This window comes from Syngnathoides biaculeatus, chromosome 11, assembly GCF_019802595.1.
Source record: "Syngnathoides biaculeatus isolate LvHL_M chromosome 11, ASM1980259v1, whole genome shotgun sequence".
NCBI classification, from domain to species: domain Eukaryota; kingdom Metazoa; phylum Chordata; class Actinopteri; order Syngnathiformes; family Syngnathidae; genus Syngnathoides; species Syngnathoides biaculeatus.
This window is the reverse complement of record NC_084650.1, coordinates 7,195,029-7,216,607: the sequence shown is the minus strand read 5'-3', so window position 1 is coordinate 7,216,607 and position 21,579 is coordinate 7,195,029. Positions and strand designations below refer to the sequence as shown.

Here is a 21,579-nt window from a genome sequence, read left to right as displayed (position 1 = left end):
GTGACGAGTCCAGATATTGACTGGAAGTGGCGAGACAGCTTTGGTATGGTCAACACAACCTTGCTTTGAACACTCGTAAGAATGTAGAGATTATTGTGGACTTTAGGAGGCATCCTTCACCACATCTGACCCCAACGCTGTCCAAGAATCTGATGTCAACCATCGAGCCCTTCAAGTTCTTGGGAACTACAGTGTGGCACGGGACCTGAAGTGGGAGACGGACATCAACTCTATCCTTTAAAAAAAAAAAAAAAAAAAACAGCAAAGGATGTACTTCTTGTGACTTCCGAGGAAGCATGGTCTGTCACAAGACCTGCTGAGACGCTTCTACACAGTGAGGATCCAATCAGTACTGTGTACCTCCATCACAGTCAGGTTTGGTGGGTGCAACAAAATAGGACAAACGCTGACTACAACGGACAATCTAAATCGCTGAATGGATTGTCGGCACTAGTCTACCCACTCTTAAAGACTTGCACACCATTCAAACTAGGTCCAGAGCGAGGAGGATCATTTTAGACCCTCCACATCCTGGGCACCAGCTCTTCCAGTTCCTTTTTTCGGGTAAACGCTACCCATCAGTCCAAGTCAAAACAAGGAGGCATTTGAACGGGCAATTAAGTCATTAAAGTCTTGATCGGCAAACCTACTATTTTCTGCCTAGTGCCATTATTGGGACAAACCCTCATATCCTGCTGGTCCAATAGGTATTAGGAATATGTTCTGTAGACTATTGCACGCTTTGTCACAACTGCTCCCTTTGCACAATTGTCAATACACTGGTCTATAACGGGAACCGCGAACGGATAAGGGCACTCTGCTCTTCCAAATGAAGAAGACTTTGCATCTTGCGTATCTGTGACTCTTATAAGAAATTGTTCCTATTAACTGAATGTCTCTTGGTCTTTGTTCTTGTTAAATTGATTTTTCTTTGTTCTGAATATCCTATCACGGTGACACCGACTGCTGGAGACAAATTTCTTGTGCGTTGTTACACACTTGGCCAATAAAGAGGATTCTGATTCTATTCAGTCTCTGAGCTCTTGAGGCACTTCCTTTAACCTCATGATTCTTATTCGCTCTGACATGCACTGTAAGGTCTTGTATAACAGTTACATGTCTTTCATTATCAAGTCCAATCAGTATAATCAAACACAGTTGGACTTCAATGAAGGTGTTGCACCATCTCAAGGATAATCAGAATAAATGGACAGCACCAGTTAAATATATGACTGTCACAGCAAACAGTGTGAATACTTATGGGTGTGTGATATTTCAGTTTTTCTAATAAAGCTGCAAGGATTCCAACAATTCATTTTTTCCCCATCTATATAGGGTGCTCCATGTACACTAATGAGGGGGAAAAAAGAACTTAAATACTTTTAGTAAATGGCTGCATTATAACAGAGTGAACATTTTAAGGAGGTTTGTATATTTTCCATACCCACGGTACAGCGGGAGCAGGAGGTTCAATGACTATTGCAAATAGCATTGGTGAAAGAGGACACCCTTTTCTGGTTTCTATTTGTAAAGTAAAACTTTCTGATGTGGTCCTATTTGTGGTGACTGTCGCTTTTGGTGACTTATATAAAGTTTCTATCCAATCTACCAGTCTCCAACGCTAAATTTGGAGGAAAGCACACTTAACTGTATTGAAATCACTGTGACATGCTTATTAAATTTAATGGACTGATGTTTGTGAAATGTCTACCTTAAATGAAACCTTTTTGATCAGAGTAGATTATCAATGGGGGTATCTTCTCAAGTCTCACTGCAAGGGCTTTGAGGATGATCTCGAGAACTACATTAATCAGTGATAAGAGCCAATAATTACCCTGTAGTGGGCTCTTTGCCTGACTTCAGTAATAATTTCATTTTAGCTGCGTTCATGTGGCTACTTACAGTGAAGAAAAGAAACTATTAAAGCAACCTGTGGTTTTGCAAGTTCTCTCACTTTTAAGTCATGTAGGGCTCTGAAATTTTAATTTTAGGTGCATGCCCATTGTGTGTCATGACCATAACACGAGGCTGAACCCAAAATGCACGACTCACGAGGCCAGGTACAATTCAGGAAGCGTCTTGATTCAGTCCAAGGTCGAAAAACAGGCAGGCAGTCCAAAGAAGCAGCAGTACCAAAATCAGCAGGTGTGAAGGCAGGGTCATTAACAAGGCAAGGTTCCTTACATAAAGTGGCAAAGACATAGGGTTAGGGTTGCGGGATCGTGACATAGTAGTACAACGATATGGCAATGACCAGACTGCATGTGTGGCAATAAATATATTGACCGTAATCACCAAAACGTCATACAGGTGAGCGTATATGCTCATTGGAGCAGGTGCACGCCACATCGGAAACAGATGCACCCATGACAGTAAAACAGCCAGCTCCGGACGGCCCAAGAGCCTCAGGATGCAATGCGTGGAAGTCCCTAATGAGCGAGGGGTCGACCACGAAATGGGAAGGAACCCACGACTGCTCCTCGGGACTGTGGCCCTCGCAGTCCAACAGATACTGCATCCTGAGGTCATTTCTAATCCTATCCATCCTGCTCACTCTGAGCGAGAACCTCAACATCTTCATTTCTGCCACCTCCAGATCTGCTTCCTGTTGTTTCTTCAGTGCCACTCTCTCTAATCTGTACATCATGGCCGGCCTCACCACTGTTTTAAAAAGTTTGTTCTTCATCCTAGTCGAGACTCTTCTGTCACATAACACACCGGACACCTTCCAGCAGCTGTTCCAACCTGTTTGGACCTGTTTCTTCACTTCCTTACCACACTCACCATTGCTCTATTGTTGACCCCAAGTATTTGAAGTCGTCCACCCTCGCTATATATCTTCTCCCTGTAGCCTCATTCTTCCCCCGCCACCCCTCTCATTGACGCACATATATTCTGTTTAACTTCAGCTAATCTTCATTCCTCTCCTTTCCAGTCCATGCCTCAATCTAATTGTTCCTCCACCTGCTCCCTGCTTTCACTGCATATCACAATATCATCTGCGAACATCATGGTCCAAGGGGATTCCAGTCTAAATTCATCGGTCAGCCTATCCATTACCCAAGGAACAGGAAGGGGTTCAGAGCTGATCCCTGATGCAATCCCACCTTAACCTTAAATTCATCTTTTACACCTACGTCACACCTCACCACTGTTCTGCTGCCCTCATACATGTCCTCTACTATTTCTAACATATTTCTCCGCCACACCAGACTTCCGCATGCAGTACCACAATTCCTCTCTTGGTCCACAAAGACACAATGTACCTCCTTCTTACCTTCGTTGTACTTTTCAACTAGCATCCTCAAGGCAAATAATGCATCTGTGGTACTCTTTCGAGGCATGAAACTATACTGTTGCTCGCAGATACTGACTTCTGACCTGAGTCTACCTTCAGCTACTCTTTCCAATAACTTCATTGTATGGCTCATCAACTTTATTCCTCTACAGAGTTCGTGCACCTACGCCACTGAAGTCACGTGACTGGCCATATTGACGGTCTAACAGAGCATTCTTCAATGCTAAATCGGTTGGAGACGGCACGAAAATATATATAGCACGACGCCCAGAGTTTTGTCCGATACCGCTGAAAATTTATAAGGTGATAATTAATGAAGGTACGTGGAAAAATGAGAGACACTTGGCATAGAGGACCCATATTCAAGTCGATGTTTTTGCCGATAAGAAAGTGGACTGTTAACCTGCTTCCCCTTGTCTTGGACAACTGGTTCCACACGTACCTGGTGAGTAAGTTGTCGAGATTTACACGGAGGAGTTTAAAAGCATAGAAAAGTCTGGACGCATACAAATACTTCGTTGCTGGATTTTTTCTCAATCAAGAATAAATCCCACATAGTGATGGAGGCACTCGGATTTTTTCAATACAAATACCAATATTTAAATAAATGACCCCTGGTTTTACACAAACTCGCATTCATTAACTATGATTGGGGGAAAAAAAAAAAAAGACTGAGTCGGGTCCTCCGTACACGAAGCGTGTTGCGGCCACACGTTAAACTACGTAAACGTCACTGTGACTGACATTTTTTTTTTCTTAAATATGCATTATTTGAGAACAATGCATATTAAAAACAAAAGAAAATGTCTGTCGGGGAGAGGTTTACCAAAATTTAACATGTGGCCACAACATGCTTCTGTGTATGTTGGAGACGACTCCCTGTCTTTTTTTTTTTCAAGGCATTGTTCTCAAATGAGCCAACTTTGCATAATAAATACTTATTGGGAATTTAAGATTGAGAATGGAGAATTGAGAATAATTCTTACCTGAAATGAAGTGATCGCTACACAATCGCGTGTATTTGGTTGGGCACCATCCATCACGTTTAATTGCCAAAATCCATTGATCTTTTCTCATCTTCTCATCTGGTTTTCCGTAGAATGATCTCTTTGAATATCTGTCTCATCTGTTGTAACAACCAACAGCACAAGTCTCAAGGCATTGTGTATATTCTGTTGAATAATTTGGTAAAAAAACTCCACAGCCACCTATCCAAATTGCTTCCATACCTCCACCGGTATGTCATCAGGACCAACTGCCTTTACATTTTTCATCCTTTGGAGTGCCTTTCGAACTTCCCCATTGCTAATCATTGCCACTTCCTGGTCCTTCACACTTACCTCTTCTCTCTCATTTTCTTCATTCAGCAACTTATCAAAGTATTCTTTCCATCTATTCAGCACACTACAGGCACCAGTCAACACGTTCCCATCTCTATCCTTTATCACCCTTACCTGCTGCACATCCTTCCCATGTCTCTCCCTCTGTCTGGCCAACCTGTAGAGATCCTTTTCTCCTTCTTTTGTATCCAGCCTGGTGTACATGTCATATGCCTCTTATTTAGCCTTTGCCTTTACCTTCCTGACGCAACCCTCTGCATTTATCCGGGCTTGGGAATGGCCTACAGATTGCACTGGCTTGTGCTACCCATAGGGCTGCTGATAGTCAAATAAAGGCAATCAAATAAGCAAAGTCAACACAATTACAAGTACACGATTCACATACGACCTAGGCTAAGTTAAAGTAAGGGTCCGAAGACATATGAAGACAGAAGAAAAAGAGAGAGCAAACAGATTCAAACCACAATGTCCCTGCAGTGTTTCACACGGCAGAAGTAGAGAAAGTTGAAGTTGAGGGTTGTGTCCACTTGTCCAACATTCCTCTAAATCCCCACGGTCCTCATTGTAGTTGTAGTCTTCCTCCTTGTGGTCCAATGTAGGTCTCGCTAACGTTAAAGCGTTGCTAGCGTTAGCTTGTCGGTAGCTTTAGCGCATCGTCGTTCCACGACTTCTCTGGATCATCCAAATGGATGGAAAAAAGATGGTCATGGGCATACTTAAGACAGAACTGGGCGTCTGCTGATTCAAACAGGGGAACCTTCCGTGCCATGCGTGATTTTAAACCGTGAAGTCTTCGTGTATTATCAACAGTAACCTTGGAAACAGTGGTGCCTCTTCAGGTCATTGACCACCTCCTCCCATGTAGTTCAATAATTGATACGCCCCAAGGTGAGTTCTTGCTTGGAGCCCCAGTCTGGGGGAGATTGACTGTCATGTTTACCTTCTTCCATTTTCTAATAATTACCCCAACAGTTGATCTTTTTTAACCAACCAGCTTGGCAGTAATCCCGGGGCCTTTCACAGCCTTGTGGAGGTCTACAATTTTGTCTATGGTGTCTTTGAACAACTCTTTGGTATTTGCCATGTTATTAGTCTTGTCTTTTTGCAGCTAACGATCTGGAACAGGTGCTTCTAATTTAGAATAATAAGTGAAGTTTAGGTTAACATTTTTCTTTTTTTTTTCAGACTCCTCCATGGGAGAACTTGCAAAATCATAGGGTATTCAAATACTTATTTTCCATACTGTAATTCACCTTTATTCTGTATCTCCTTTACTATTTTGAAAAATATAGCATCTAGAATGCTGCAGCTTGGGTTCGAACCAGAACGAAGAGGTCAGAGCATATGACTCCAATTCTGAAGTCTTTACACTCAAAGTCAGGTTTTTAGCAGTCTTTAAAGCTCTGATGCTTATGTATAAGTAACTCAAGGTTACGGTCCTGAATACATGAAAGAAATGCTCATGGGATTTAAAGTCAATAGGGCTCTGAGTCAATTACTGGAGAGGAGAGTCCTAAGCAAACATGGTGAAGCAGTATTTAGCTACTTTGCTGCACACAGATGGAATATGTTGCTGACATAAATGATATCAGTTATAACTGTGAATGTTTTTTTTAGTCCAGGTCAACTCGTTACGCTTATGATTTTTACAGCATTCCCACTTAAATTATATATCTTGTGCTGTATAGTGTTGTAATTCTACTTTTATTTTTTACTCTTTTGAATAATCAAATGGAAAAATTAAACAAGATACAACACGCTTTTGACAATTAATGACAACAGATCAGATTAAGAGTCAGGGCATGATGTTGGCATCATGAAACAGTTGGCCATCGACGTATTGCTTGTCAACAGCCAGTCACGTTCATTTGCCTTTCTAACAATGGTTTTTCATCATCTTGTACAAGATTTACTACAAGAGTACAAGACTAACCCTCGTTGATTTACTTAGAGACTAGTCGTCCCAAATGAAGTAAATTTTAGTCCACGATCTTTTGATTTTTTTTTTTTTTGTTGGAAGTGTTAAAATTTTACAATGATCGTACATGGTTGGTTTCATGGGTTGGGACCTCCTAATCAATGAACACGGTCAAAGGTAATCTTGTTAAGAGGATCTTGAGTACAGACATCATGAACTTTCAATTTTGTACCTTGGGATCTTCTGATGCATTTTCTGAAATGCCCGAAAAAATGAGATTGTCCCGCATGCTTTGTAATTGAATGTTCAGTGTGGTTTCTTTCGTGATTTTACATTACAATGAAGCTTTGTAATTCCGCTGACATTGACATCATGATTCATTGGAGTTTAGCATTATCTAATCTTAGTTCCTTGACATCATGCTGTGAACGCCAGGCAGTTTCTGAGTTTGGTGATCTCTTGGCAAAGCAAGTTGACTGTAATTGGCAACTTCTTGTCGATTGAGAGTAGGGCACTAGTGTGTGCCTCTGTCAAAATCAAGAACAAAGCAAAAAATGCTGCTAAAAAAAGAAAAATGTCTTGTAGTAGCTGTTTTTCTCAGGTTTCAGTGCTGCCATTTTTTTTGTCTTCAGGTATCACGCCTTCCCTTGCATTGTCACGCCATGCTTTTCTAACTCACAGCAAGACTGATTCACTCTCTTTGAAAGTTACCCCTCCTCCCTTCACACCTTCCTAGAATCTGTCTCAAAGTTCTTACCAAACTATCAATTACAGTAGAACTTGAAAACAGAACTCGAGTCATTTGTTCTCACAGCCCCAATGGAGGTCAATGGGATTGAGGATGAAGAAGAAATCATGCAGGCAGAGCCAGAAATGGAGGGGAAAGGAGCTGAAACAGCAGTACCAGCAGATCATTATGAGGTTGCAGGGCCCAGTCACCCCACTGGTTCACCACAACCTCCTGATGTTGATGAAGAGCAAGCAGGTTTGATTGTGCTATTTTTTGTCACCAGCATCAGTCAAACTCACTTATTTTATTTCTTCTTTAACTGTTAAAGCGGCACCGTGGGTGACTGGTTAGGTTATTACATAAACCACACAATTTGAGGACTCTGGTCCAAATCCAGTCTAGCCTTTGTGGAGTTTGCATGCAATCCCCATACCTATGGTGGGTTTTCTCCGGGTTCTCCCGTTTCCTCCCATATCCCAAAAACATGCATTGTTAATTGAAGACTCTAGCCCTAGATGATAGTATGAGCGTGAAAGGTTATTTGTTTGTATGTGCCCTCGGAGTGGCTGGCGACACATTCAGGTGTATCTTGCCGGTAGCCGAGTTGACTGGGACCAACTCCAGACATCGGTGACCCTAGTAAGGAAAAGCAGGATAGAAAATGGATGGATGGATGATCTTTTAATGTCTGTTGGTAAATGTAACTTATCATGTCCTTCCTAGGTCCCAGTGGTTTGGTCCAGCAGAGTAGACCACCTGGTGTTGCCATTCCCAAACCCTCGCTGGTTCTCTCTGACTCAGATAGTGAGGAGGACGAAGGCCTAGTTTCAAGACTAACTCCAGCAGCTTCCTGTTTGCAGCAACCTATTTCTTGCACAGAAGGTTTTCACACAATACACATAACTTATCAGTCATTGCTTGTTTGTCATGTGTGCATCTCACATTGTACTAAATGCCATCACCCTCTGGGCTACTCAAGAAGAACTTTGTATATTATCTTGCATTACACCACCCAGGAGTGTAGCAGCAACACTCAGTTGTCTAATTTGTGTCTGTAGGTGTACCATACTCATGGTGCCTCTGTGTGTTTCCAGGTAAAGGGAAGACTCCTCTGCGTCGGTCCAATAACTTACCTGCATCAGTAACTCAGGTGAAACCTCTTGCGTCAGAGGGCAGCTGTGAAAAGAGCTGTCAGGTGACCAGTGAACAGATCAAGGCGGACATGAAGGCTGCATCTGAAAACAACCGCAAGACTAGCAGCAGAGTAGTCGATACCGACTCAGGGGAAACAGCTACAAGGCTGGGGCCAGACAGGACAGTACAGTGCCCTGGTGTCAGTGAGGCGGCAGAAAGGATGATAAAACCTAGGGTAGGCCCTGGACATGAAAGGGTTGATACTGGAAGGGGAAGGACTAATGGGAGCCCGGAAAACCAAAGTGGAACACATATGAGTGACAGTGGCGTGAGTGAAGTTGGGGTAAGGCAGACCTCTACTGCTGCAAGTGTAGAACATCTTGAATCCAGAGATTCGACTGAAAGCCTACCTTCGGGACAACTGGCTTGTCAGAGACAAAGACGATCACCTGTTGATCACTGTTCAAGTAGTACACAGAAGCGAACTCTGGCTATTGATGACAGCTCCTCCATACCCAGACGACCTTTGACCCGGTCTTGCACTCGTATGTCCTCTGGACCACTGGTGCCAGAGATGGGTAATGTTTAAATAATAACATACTCTACATCTAAATCACTGAGCTGTCAAAGTTTGGTATGGGTACCACGAGTGGTGCAATGGGTTCATCTAGTCTAGTGGTACCTCAAAGAATCACTGAACAAAATACAAACAAAAATGTTTTTTTTGAAAACATTAAATACAATAAAAGATAGAATGAATGAAAATATCAAATGCCAAGAAAATGAAGATACAAATCAAGAATTACATAGTGATTTGTATTTACATTAAAATTACTGGTATGTTTGAAGAAAGCTGGGATTGGCATTTTTTTCCATTTTTAATTAAATCATTTAATTACACATTTAATATTGTCCTCTTTTCCCACACAGTGTTAATCCTCAAACTCTGCAGGAATAGTGTGGTTACAATAATATTAAATATAGGTCTTGGGAAGAAAACTATCTTGTGTTTGACGAGCCAATAGGCCTACTATGCTACTGTATTTTAAATGACTACATTATGGTGGCACTGGAGAGCAAACTATTTTAATACAAGGTACATTTACATACTGTAAAAAAGTTTGAGAATCACTGATCGTGATTATCTGAGGTCAATTGTCAAGTTAAAAGACTTTCAGTTATTGGTATGATCTATTTTTTAACATATTTTTTTTTTTTTTTAATTTATGAATAGATCTTCCAAGAACGAGGCCTCGAGTAGCAACAAGGAGGCGTAGAATGGCTGACAAATCAACCAGTACTTCAGACCCAGTAACGGAGGATGACCATGTGCAGGTAAATACACATGCATAATACTTTTACTCTTCTCTTTTTCACTTTGACAGTACAGGAGGTCCTTAGTTTATGACAGTACAGACATTTCAGGTTACAAAATGGAGCACAAAAAAAAAAACAATCAGTACTTTGCACATGTAGTGGTGCCTCGGTTCTCGACCAGAAATCTAAATGTTTAACGGTATCGGACAAAACTCTGGGCATCGTGCTATAAGACTTATTTTCGTGCCGTCACCAACCAACTAGGCATTGAAGAATGCTTTGCTTGACCATCAATATGGCCGTTCATGTGACATAGGTGACGTAGGTGCACGAGCTCTATTGTCACTGATGGACTCCAAGCCACACCACGTCAAGATCCTCCTCCCATACACCCTCACCTGAAACCACCACCCACTGAGATGCAAAAGGCCCCGCCTCCACGCATAAAGAATCTTATCTGTGAATATGACTAACGTGCAGGGTCTTTTCCAGAATAACTCACAACCTTATGGAGATCAGGCATTTTTCATCCCTGTAAGTACCAGGCACAGAAGGTTCATCAATGAGATATGACATAAAAAAGTATGACTTCAAACTTAGTGAGGATAAGATGTGAATCATTCAAACCATTGTCTCCAGTTATCTCTGCAAGACCAGCTCTTTTTAATGTCAGGTCACTGGGTAATAAATCAATGTTGATTAATGACATCACTAATACCTATGATCTGGACTTTTTGTTATAAAATAAAATGTGGTCAACAGAAAGTAGGTCTAGTAGTATTTTAAATGAGATAAGACCAGACCAAATTTTATTTTTATGAACAAGTGTTGAATGGGGGGGGGGGGGGCAGTGGCATTGCTGTTGTATTTAAGTCATTATTTCAGTATAAAGACATTTTACTGGGTGATTTTACCTCCGTTGAATATCTGTGTTTTTTCATTAAAGATATGACCCAAAGATTATTGTTGTTATAATTTATAGACCAAGATATAATACAAAATTTATGGACGGTTTTTCAAGACTGCTGTCAATTATTTGTACTGATTACAATAACTTGTCATAACAGGAGACTTTAATATTCATGTAGACAACAACATGGAAATAAAAAAACCTCTTTGCAATACTGAACACATTTGACCTCTCTCAACATATTAAGAGTCCAACTCACACTCAAAGTTACATCTTAGACCTGGTCATCGAGAAGGATGTTGACATACTATTAATTGACATTAAGGATGTGGCTATTTCTGACTGTTTTTGTGTATTTTTTGAAAATGTACATAAATGAGACTACTGCCACTAAATTTATGGAGACTGCAGCTGTGCCACAAACTGTGAATCCTGAGACAATTGATAAACTTTTGGACAGTTTCACCTTAAAAATCTCAAATGCCGCATGAAAACCAAGACCATCTTGAGGTGCCCAAAAACACTGTGGAGGAGCACTAAATCAAAGTATAGGAAAGCAGAATGCAAGTGGAGAAAAAATAAACTCCAAATTGACGATGACCCCTCCAGACAGTGTCTCCCCCCCCCCCCATTAGATACCTGTAGCTGCAGAACTTGAAACAGCTAATAAATGCAATGAGTTAGTGCCTGTTATTCTAGTGAAAAAATACAATCCATCATTTTAAATATCAGCACAAATCAGCAAAATGATACTACATCTGAAGCCACCCAGGGAATGATGAGTAGAAACATAATGCATGAAGCTCAATTTTGAGCTTTGTGGCAAAGGCTTTTAACTATTCTATATGTTTTCTTGGTTTCTTATTTTTCAAACATTTTCAAAAAATGTCATCATTATGGTAATTTTCTCCATTGGATGGCACAGTGAGGACCACTGAGCAATAAACTGACATTCTGAAATCTACTGCTCCTCACAATTTGACACTTCATTTGGCAGTTTGTCCACTGGGGGCCACACTGATGACTGCTTACCACTTTATTTACGTCCGGAAATTGAGTGCTTCTCATAATTTCACATTCTATGTTGATGCACTTGTGAAGGCTAAGCAATGAAAAGTTTCCAGAGCAAAGTAAGTCTGTTATATAAAATGCGGTGCCATCCAATGAAGAATACAGTTCCGTGAAAATGAATACCTCCAGTAGAAATATTTTGAGACATTGAATATTCCAAAATGTCAGTCAACAGCTTCAGTTCAGAAGAAACTGGTTTGGTAGAACCCTTTGTTGAACTGTTTTTTTTTTTTTTTTATAAAATACACTGCTGCAAGGTTAAAAGTTAATTTATATTTTTTACTATCTTTACAAAAAGGTGGCACCACACTGTTTCAGAATGTGTACCACTATTTTGTATGCTGCAATGAGTCTCTTGTGATTTTCAAGATTTTAAGATGGATGCGGAAATTTAAGTACATTTATAATAATTTGTAGACCTTAAGTTGTGTGCGTGTCTGTGTGTGTGTGTGTGTGTTGTGTGTGTGTGTGTGTGTGTGTGTGTGTGTGTGTGTGTGTGTAAGTTGCACACGTAGATGAAAAAAATGACAGAATACTTTTGAAATTCCAATAGTTTACGTAAAGAAATTTCAGATTGTTTACACAATTTCCAATATTTGCAACAAGCTAGTAATAAATTTTAATATATTTCAAATGTAGTTGGAATTAATTGTGCCAAACAATGCAGAAATTTGGATTGTTAATTTTAGGTTATGAAGCCATGACTATAGTAGTCTGGCCCACTTGAGATCAAATTGGGCTCAGTACAGCCCACAAACTAAAATGAGTGTGACATGCACCTATGGTAGCATTAGCAACAACCATTTTTCATCAGCCCAGAGGGCATTGCCGTGTAACAAAAAGAGCAATTTAACGTGTCATGCTATATTATCTAAATCTAAATTCCAAAAAATACCCATTAAGTGAAATCCATCTAGATTTTTTTTCATTTTTGTTTTTATTGAATTAGATTTTTTCATTTACAGGATGTTTTTTTTAATTTACAGTGCATGTTTACTGGGTTTTTTTATTTACAGATTGCATTTTTCTTTCATTTACAATTTTGTTTATTATATTTTTTCATTTGTGATGTTTTAAGTCTGTTAAACGCCTAACCACTCACTATATTAACTTTTCTGAGAGGCATTAACATTTTCTCACATTTTTTCGTTTAAACATTCTCAATGTTCAAATCTTTGTAGATTAAAATAAAATAGTACAGTACTGTATTCTAAAAGATTTAAAGGCATTTGTTTGAGGAAAAATGTATTTAAACACCCCTTCATCCATTTTCTTCCGATTCATCCAGGACCAGGTATAAGTGTAAAAAGAAAATTATAGTTTTCAGAAATAAGTTTAATTTTAATAATCAATCTATGAGGTTGGACACAAGAAATTATTAATAGCGACTCAGGCATATTTTACAGTTCCTCTGGCCAGTTGGCTCGGTCTTATAAACAGACATGCCACCTGAGATTATGTTTCAGAACTCAAGCCGCAATGCGTTGTGCGCGTGCGCCGAAATGCTGCGGGGGGTAGCTGGGGGTCACAGTACTTCGGACAGGCAATCACGGCAGTGCACCGCTCCCACGGCGGCCCCAAACTTCGCTCCTAGACGCACGCATCCTAGCTCACTGCAGTTCGCTGAAGGTTAATCTCCTCCATGCCAAGTATCGTGTACAGTACAGAATGTGTTCATCTTGTCTAATTTACAAAACTGTTCGATACTAGCAGTGTGGAACTTTAAAAAGAGGGCATGTTGAGAAAGGATGAGGATGCCCGAACAATTGATTCCTTGACAACCATGGCCAATAAACATCAGTGAAATGCACTGAGCACGGGTGCACTTGTGCGGCAGTGGGGCTTGAGGGCTGCCACGACACAAGACATGCACAGCGCCAAGGTGATGTGAAGCACTGAAAGAAGAAGACCTCAAACGAATATCGTAGATGACTGCTTCCCATGCTGCATGTGAATATGGACAATTTAAGCTCGTGTGTCTATGGGACCTTTCTACAAAGCTGCGACGCATTGTGCAGGTGCGCCAAAATGTTGCGGACTCGGCCTGTCGGCCCCGCGACAGTGGTCCCAGTACTACAGGGCGGTTGACAATGGTCTACACTCCCTTAGCCAATCGGGACACAGAACACAATAACGGGTTTTCCGTTGGCAAATCTGGATACAGAACACAATGCGCAATCATACACTGTAAAAAAAAAATGTTTAAAAGCCTGTTAAGACCCCAAAAAAATTGCGCGCACACACACACACTAAGAATAAAATTGTAATAGCGACGTCGCATGAAGTGAACGAGGGAGCACAGCGAGGAAAGACTGTAAAAAAAATAATAATAATAATACTTTGGCCAGTGAAGGTACTGGCCAAGGAGGATCAACTTTTACCACTAGGTGTCGCATTAGACACAGAATCTACTCTTCAGCTGTAGCTTGTAGACAAGACTAAGTGTGGTCAAACCAGTACCTTAATATTGTTTGGAATTTAGCTGAAGGATTGTTTGCAAATGGTGCCAGTTAAACATCATATCTCCTCCAGATCTGCAACGTTAAACCTAAGCAAAATTCCAACTGACAAAATAATTAGATTCGATAGTGTTATGAAATAAAATATCTAACATTGGCTTTCCTCTGCCATGCATGTATCCATCCATGTATGGTCAAGTTATTTGTTTCCTTTTCCACCAAAAGGTTGACTGACATCTCAAGTGTTAATTTCTCCCTGAACAGAATAGCCAAATAACTAGATGCACACCATAAACAAGTTTTTAACATGTTACCATTATGCCTCTTTTAGGTATTATCCTTGAAGAGTAAGAACCTGGTGGGCATTACTTTGACCAACTGCGGGATCACCGACTTGGTCATTAAAGACTGCCCCAAGATGATGTTCATTCACGGTATTGCACAGCATATTGAGTTTATTTCACAATAACACTTGGAAGGGTTTGATTTTCTACAATATAATCACATAAGTGCTCTGATACGTTTATGATATTTGTATGCTTTTCATTTTTGTTAAAAAAAAATCCTTTTCCCTTTTGTGAGTAAAGCTACCAGATGTCGAGTGTTAAAGAAGCTGCGAGTGGAAAGTGCTCCTATTGTGAACAGGTTTGACTATGCACAATGTAAGAAGCTGAACATGGAACAGGTCCTGGATCAGATTCTGAGAATACCTCCTGAGCGCAACCGCATCATCTACATGCGTCCTATGCATCAGGTCCGTATGCAGGCGTGTCTCAAAGTTCAGTCATTATGCACTGTGCGGTGTGTAGTGGTTAAAGTCGATTTTTTTAAGATTTTTTTTGCTTACATCGGAATGAGTCCTCTGTTATTCTCGAGGTTTGCTGTTTTTGTGATCAGACCAAAGCTCTGGCTGATGTAAAAGTTTTGCTTATCTTAATGCCAAAGAACTATGTTGAAATGAGGAGACGCGTTTCATATATTTAACCCATAGCCCTGTCTAATATCTAAAAATATGTCCTGTAGCATATATGGGCAATTATAAACCTTTTGTTTTGTCTCTACCTTTGTTTTTGTACTTTATACACCAATGTCTGTTCAACCTGCTGGTAAGTAATCCACAAAGTTTGAATCAAGGCAAATGGACTGTTCTTTGTTGAATGCTAAAGGCTTCTTCAGTTCAAAGTTTTTGTATGGAGTATTTATGCCTTGGTGTGTGTGTGTTCCCTGGATGTGTTCAACCGGGTATTGTTGTGGTCGGTCAGTATATAGTGAAACGACCATCCTGGAAACCAGCCGGTAATTCTTTCATGTTGCGGCAAAACAGTTCATTCGGACCACTCTTCCCATTGACTGTCACAATCCTTGTGATGTGGGGGATGTTATGTTACATTGTTGTAGGCAGACTATAGGTAATGTCTCAAACTTCCGCCACTGTTGAGAGATGGCTTTTCTATTTTAACATAGATGGCTTCTTCTACACCTCTTTCAAAGCAGCAGTCCTCCCCGACCAAGAATCTTGGTGATGTTGTCAAAGGAACATCCCTTCTCCTTGAGATCAGAATGAACCCCTAAATGTGAACCAGAAGAAGGGCTCTGCCAATGGTGCACCAGGCCACCTGTGCAGCGGCTGCGTAGGTCTTTGCACTCACTCGCTGTACACAACACACAACACGGGTCCAGGATAGCAACACCCTGTGGTTGATCACTTCCAAGGAAAACCCATTGAGGCAATCTCAAAATTTGGAATTGAGTGGGTGAAATGTCTTCAACCAGCAAGAATTGTCCAACTGCCTTGATTCAATCTTTACAGATTACCACAACGTGAATCAATGAGAAGCTACACAGTGGTGGTTTTAAGTTGTTTTGTTCAGTTACTTAAGTTTTTGCTTCTGTGTTTTAAAGATCTGGTATTCTAGCTAGCCTTAACTCTTTTTCTTCAGATTGACTCTGTAGCATTGGAACGTCAGCTCTTCCAGGGTCCCTATCCCTATCACATCGCTATCGTTCATGAATTCAGCAATCCTCCAAATATACGCAACAAAGTCCGCATTCGCAGCTGGATGGACACCATAGCCAACATCAGCCAGTGAGTAGTATCTCTGATGTATTTTGAAATGGTGTTAAAGGCTAGATTTACTTAGCATATTACAAGTCAAACATTCCCCTTTTTGGCTCTCAAATCCCACAATTGACACAATAACAACAACAACCATGAATCGGCTATCTTCAGATTGAATTTCGGCCTCTTCCAAATGTGGATAAAAATTCCATGCAATTGAATCCATTTGAATATTTTAGAAAGGAGGCGGCACAGTACAGACTGTTTAGATCGTCTGCCTCACAGTTCTGAGGACTGGGGTTCATATGCTGGGCCTGCTTGAGTAGAGTTTGCATGTTCTCCACATGCCTTCATGGGTTTTCTCTAGGCACTGTGGTTTCTTTCCACATCCCCCCAAAATACCTGGTAGATTAACTGAAGACTGTAAATTGCCCAAAGGTGTGAATTTGACTGGTTGTTTGTTTATTTGCGCCCTTTAATTGGCTGGCAACCACTTCAGGGTGTACCCCATTTCCTGCCCTAAAATATGTGCGATAACATTAGATAATGGATGGATGGATTTTAGAAAGGAATCAGTCTGCCTATTGGGTATGAAATTGGACAGATGGGCTGCTGCTTCTTCAAATAATCACCAACAAAAGATGGCGATGGCATTTTGGCACAAAAAAGTTATTTCACACGACACCGGTGAATTCTGACAATGAAAGTAATGGAATCAAACCCTATAAAACATTGATTCCTTTACCTAATCTCCTTGTTTTATGACATTTTTGCAAGTAAATATGATTCTGATTCATCCCAACAGTCAAACATTGTGGTGTCAGTGTGATTAAAGAAACCATGAATTCTGCTCTTGAACAGAAAATCCTACTGGAGAATGTTCAGCCATCAGTTTGTAATTAACTGAAGCATACTTGGATCTTGACGCAAAAACCTTTCATTTTTGCTGAATTAAAATAATTTTGCAAGCAATTGAGCCAATATATCTCCTCGAGCCATCACCTTATCATGGTGGAGGGGTTTGTGTGTCCCAATGATCCAAGGTGCTAAGTTGTCTGGGGCTTCATGCCTCTGGTAGGGTCATCCATTGCAAAAAGGTCCTAGGTGAGGGACCAGAAAAAGTACGACTACAAAACCCCCTATGATGACCACAAAACTTTGATCTTGGTTTCCCTTGCCCGGACGCAGGTCACTGGAGCCCCGCTCTGGAGCCAGGCCTGAAGGGGGGTTCGAAGGCGAGCGCCTGGTGGCCGGGCCTGCACCCATGGGGCTCGGCTGGGCACAGCCCGAAAGGGGAACATGGGTCTCCCTTCCCATGGGCTCACCACCTGCAAGAGGAGGCATAGGGGTCGGGTGCAATGTGAGCTGGGCGGTGGCCAAAGGCACCTTGGCAATCCGATCCCTGGCTACAGAAACTAGCTCCAGGGACATGGAATGTCACCTCTTTGGCAGGAAAGGAGCCTGAGTTGGTGCGTGAGGTCGAGAAGTTCCGACTGGATATCGTCAGACTCTCCTCCACGCACCACTTGGGCTCTGACACCACTCCTCTTGAGAGGGGTTTGACTCTGTTCCACTCTGGAGTTACCCACGGGGAGAGACGCTGAGCAGGTGTGGGGTATACTTATTGCCCCCCGGCTTGGGGCCTATACGTTGGGGTGTACCTGGGTGGATGAGAGGGTAGCCTCCCTCCGCCTGCAGGTCAGGGGATAGGTCCATACTGTTGTTTGTATTTATGCACCCAACAGCAGTGCAGAGTACCCACCCTTTTTGGAGTCCTGAGAGGGAGTGCTGGAGTGCGCCCCCTCTGGCAACTCCATCATTCTGCTGTGGGACTTAAATGCCCACGAGGGCAATGACAGTGAGACCTGGAAGGGGATGATTGGGAAGAACGGCCCCGCCGATCAGAACTCGAGTGGTGTTCTGTTACTGGACTTCTGTGTTCATCACGGATTGTCCATAACAAACACAAGGTTCAAGTATAAGGGTGTTCACATGTCCACTTGGTACCAGGACACCCTAGGTTTCAGTTCGATGATCGACTTTGTGGTCGTGCCATCCGAATTGCGACCACGTCTTGGACATTCGGATGAAGAGAGGGGCACAGCTGTCAACTGATCACTACCTGGTGGTGAGTTGGCTCCAAGGGTGGGAGAAGATGCCAGTCCAACGTGGCAGGCCCAAATGTATTGTGAGGTTCTGCTGGGAATGGCTGGCAGATTCCCCTGTCAGAAGGAATTTCAACTCCCACCTCTGAAAGAATTTTGCTCCCATCCCAGAGGAGGCGGGGGGACATCCCAGTGGACGATGTTCCATGCCTCCATTGCTGAGGCGGCCGACAAGAACTTTGGCTGTAAGGTGGTCGGTGCCTGTCGTGGCGGCAACCCACGAACACATTGGTGGATACCAACAGTGAGGGACGCTGTCAAGCTGAAGAAGGAGTGCTATCAGGCATTTCTGGCCTCTGGGACTCCCAAGGCAGCTCATAGGTATCGGCAGCTTTGGTGGTCGCTGAGGCAAAAACCCGGGCGTGTAAGGAGTTTGGTGAGGCCATGGAGAACGACTTCAGGACGGCTTCGAGGAAATTCTGGTCCACCGTCCGGCGTCTCAGGAGGGCGAAGCAGTCAACACTGTGTATAGTGGGGACGGGCCACTGCTGACCTCAACTCGTGATATTGTGAGTCGGTGGGGAGAATACTTCGAAGACCTCCTCAATTCCACCAACACACCTTCCCACGAGGAAACTGAGTTTGGGTGCTCTGAGGCGGGCTCTTCTATCTCTGGGGTTTAGGTCACCGAGGTGGTTAAAAAGCTCCTTGGTTGCAGCGCCCCGGGGGTAGATGAGATTCGCCTGGAGTTCCTGAAGGCTCTGGATGTTGTGGGGCTGTCCTGGTTGACACGCCTCTGCAACATCACGTGGACATCGGCGACTGCCTCTGGATTGGCAGACTGGGGTGGTTAGTCCACCTTTTCAAGAAGGGTGACCGGAGGGTGTGTTCCAAGTATAGAAAGATCACACTCCTCAGCCTCCCTGGTAAGGTCTACTCAGGGCTACTGGAGAGGAGGGTAAGTCTGGAAGTCGAGTCTTGGATTCAGGAGGAGCAATGTGGTTTTCGTCCTGGCCGTGGAACAGTGGTCTACTCTACACCCTTGGCAGGATCCTTGAAAGTACTTGGGAGTTCGCCCAACCAGTCTACATGTGTTTTGTGACATTGGAGAAGGCATTCGACCGTGTCCCTCAGGGAGTGCTGTGGGGGGTTCTTCGGTAGTATGGGGTACCGAATCCCCTGATACGAGCTGTTCGGTCCCTGTACAACCGCTGTCAGAGTTTGGTCGGCATTGTCGGCAATAAGTTGGACTAGTTTCCGGTGAGAGTTGGACTCCGCCAAGGTTGCCCTTTGTCACCGATTTTGTTCATAACTTTTATGGACAGAATTTCTCGGCACAGCCGAGGCGTAGTGGGTGTCCGGTTTGGTGGCTTCAGCATCGCATCTCTGCTCTTTGCAGATGATGTGGTTCTGTTGGCTTCATCAAGCCGTAATCTCCACCTCTCACTGGAGCGATTCGCAGTCGATTGTGAAGCGGCTGGCTTGAGAATCAGCACTTTCAAACTCTGGTCCGCAATCGGAGAAGGGTGGCGTGCCCTCTCCAGGTCAGGAATGAGATCCTTCCCCAAGTAGAGGAGTTCAAGTATCTTGGGGTCTTGTTCACAAGTGACGGAAGAATGGAGCGGGAGATAGACAGATGGATCAATGCAGCGTTTGTAGTGATGTGGACTTTGTATCGGTCCATTGTGGTGAAGAGGGAGCTAAGTCGAAAGGCGAAGCTCTCAATTTACCGGTCAATCTACGTTCCTACCCACACCTATGGGCATGAGTAGTGGGTTGTGACCGAAAAAACAAGATCCCGAATACAAGTGGCCGAAATGACTTTCCTCCGCAGGGTGTCCGGGCTCTCCCTTAGAGATAGTGTGAGAAGTTCGGTCATCCGGGAGGGGCTCAGTGTCGAGCCCCTACTTCTCTGCATTGAGAGGAGCCAGATGAGGTGGCTGGGGCATCTGATTCGGATGTCTCCTGGACGCCGCCCTGGTGAGGTGTTCCGGGCATGTCCCACCGTAAAGAGCCCCCAAGGACGACCCAGGACACAACTGGAGAGACAATGTCTCTCAGCCGGCTTGGAAACGCCTCGGGATCCCTCCAGAAGAGCTAGAAGAAGTGGCTGGGGAAAGTGAAGTCTGGGTATCCCTGCTGAAGCTTCTTTCCCCCCGATCCAAGCCGGAAAAGCTGTAGATGGCGGGCAGACGGACGGACCAAAATATCTCCACAGAGACAGGAAAGACTCATTGCCAGTTGTGCTCAATGCTTGAATTCAGTTGTTGCTCCTGAGGATCCCATTACCTTTTCACACAGGCCCAGGTAACATTATCGAGTTTTTTTTTTTTACTTTTTTAAAAACAACATTTGAACTTCACTTGTGTTCTATCTGTCTATTTACATTTGATTGCTGATTTATAATGCAGCCCTACGGGTGCACAAGCCAGTGCAGTCTGTTGGCCGGTCCCAAGCCCGGATAAATGGAAATGGTTGTGTCAGGAAGGGGATCCGGTGTAAAACTGTGCCAAACAAATGAGCGTTCATGTAAAGAATCCCATACCGGATCGGTCGTGACCCAGGTTAACAACACCCGCCCCCAGCATTGTTAACCTGCAGGGCTTCGGTGGAAATCCAGCTACTGTGGGTCGACGACAAAGAAGAGGAGGCAAGTGTATTCGTCGGCAGAAGAAGAAGAGGAATGCACAGAGCCTACAACTGAGTGTAGGGACTGTGAATGTTGGGACGATGACAGGAAAAGCTCTGGAGTTATTTAACATGATGATTAGTAGAAATGTTGATATGTTGTGCATCCAAGAGAGGTGGAAAGCTAGTAAGGCTATAAATTTAGGACAAGGGTTTTAATTATTTTACCATAGAGTAGATGGGAAGAGAAATGGAGTAGGGGTTATTTTCAAGGAAGAGCTGGCTGAGAATGCCTTGGAGTTGAAAAGCGTATCAAATCGATTGATGAGGCTGAAATTTGAAATGGTTAGCGGCTATGGCCCACAGGTAGGATGTGACCTAGAGATGAAAGAGAAATTCTGGAGGGAACTAGATGAAGTAGTCCTCAGCAACCCAGACAGAGAGAGAGTTGTGATTGGTGCCGATTGTAATAGACATGTTCGTGAAGGAAACAGGGGCGAGGAAGAAGTGATGGGTAATTACAGCATCCAGGAAAGGAACTTCGAGGGACAGATGGTGGTGGATGGAAATGGCAATAGTAAACACTTTTTTTTTTTTTTTTTTTCAAGAA

At 42.9% G+C, this 21,579-nt stretch overlaps 1 protein-coding gene across 3 annotated transcripts in view; it reads left to right on the top strand.

Moving 5' to 3' along the window:
- fbxo38 (F-box protein 38) overlaps positions 1–21,579 on the top strand; it is a 101,784-nt gene that overhangs the window by 73,071 nt on the left and 7,134 nt on the right. For all 3 annotated transcript variants that reach the window (XM_061834580.1, XM_061834582.1, XM_061834581.1), the window contains 7 exons: positions 7,371–7,541; positions 8,010–8,168; positions 8,381–8,998; positions 9,655–9,755; positions 14,509–14,611; positions 14,765–14,931; positions 16,118–16,263. In XM_061834580.1, coding sequence (XP_061690564.1) covers positions 7,371–7,541; positions 8,010–8,168; positions 8,381–8,998; positions 9,655–9,755; positions 14,509–14,611; positions 14,765–14,931; positions 16,118–16,263 — 1,465 coding nt within the window. The remainder of the gene's footprint in view (positions 1–7,370; positions 7,542–8,009; positions 8,169–8,380; positions 8,999–9,654; positions 9,756–14,508; positions 14,612–14,764; positions 14,932–16,117; positions 16,264–21,579) is intronic.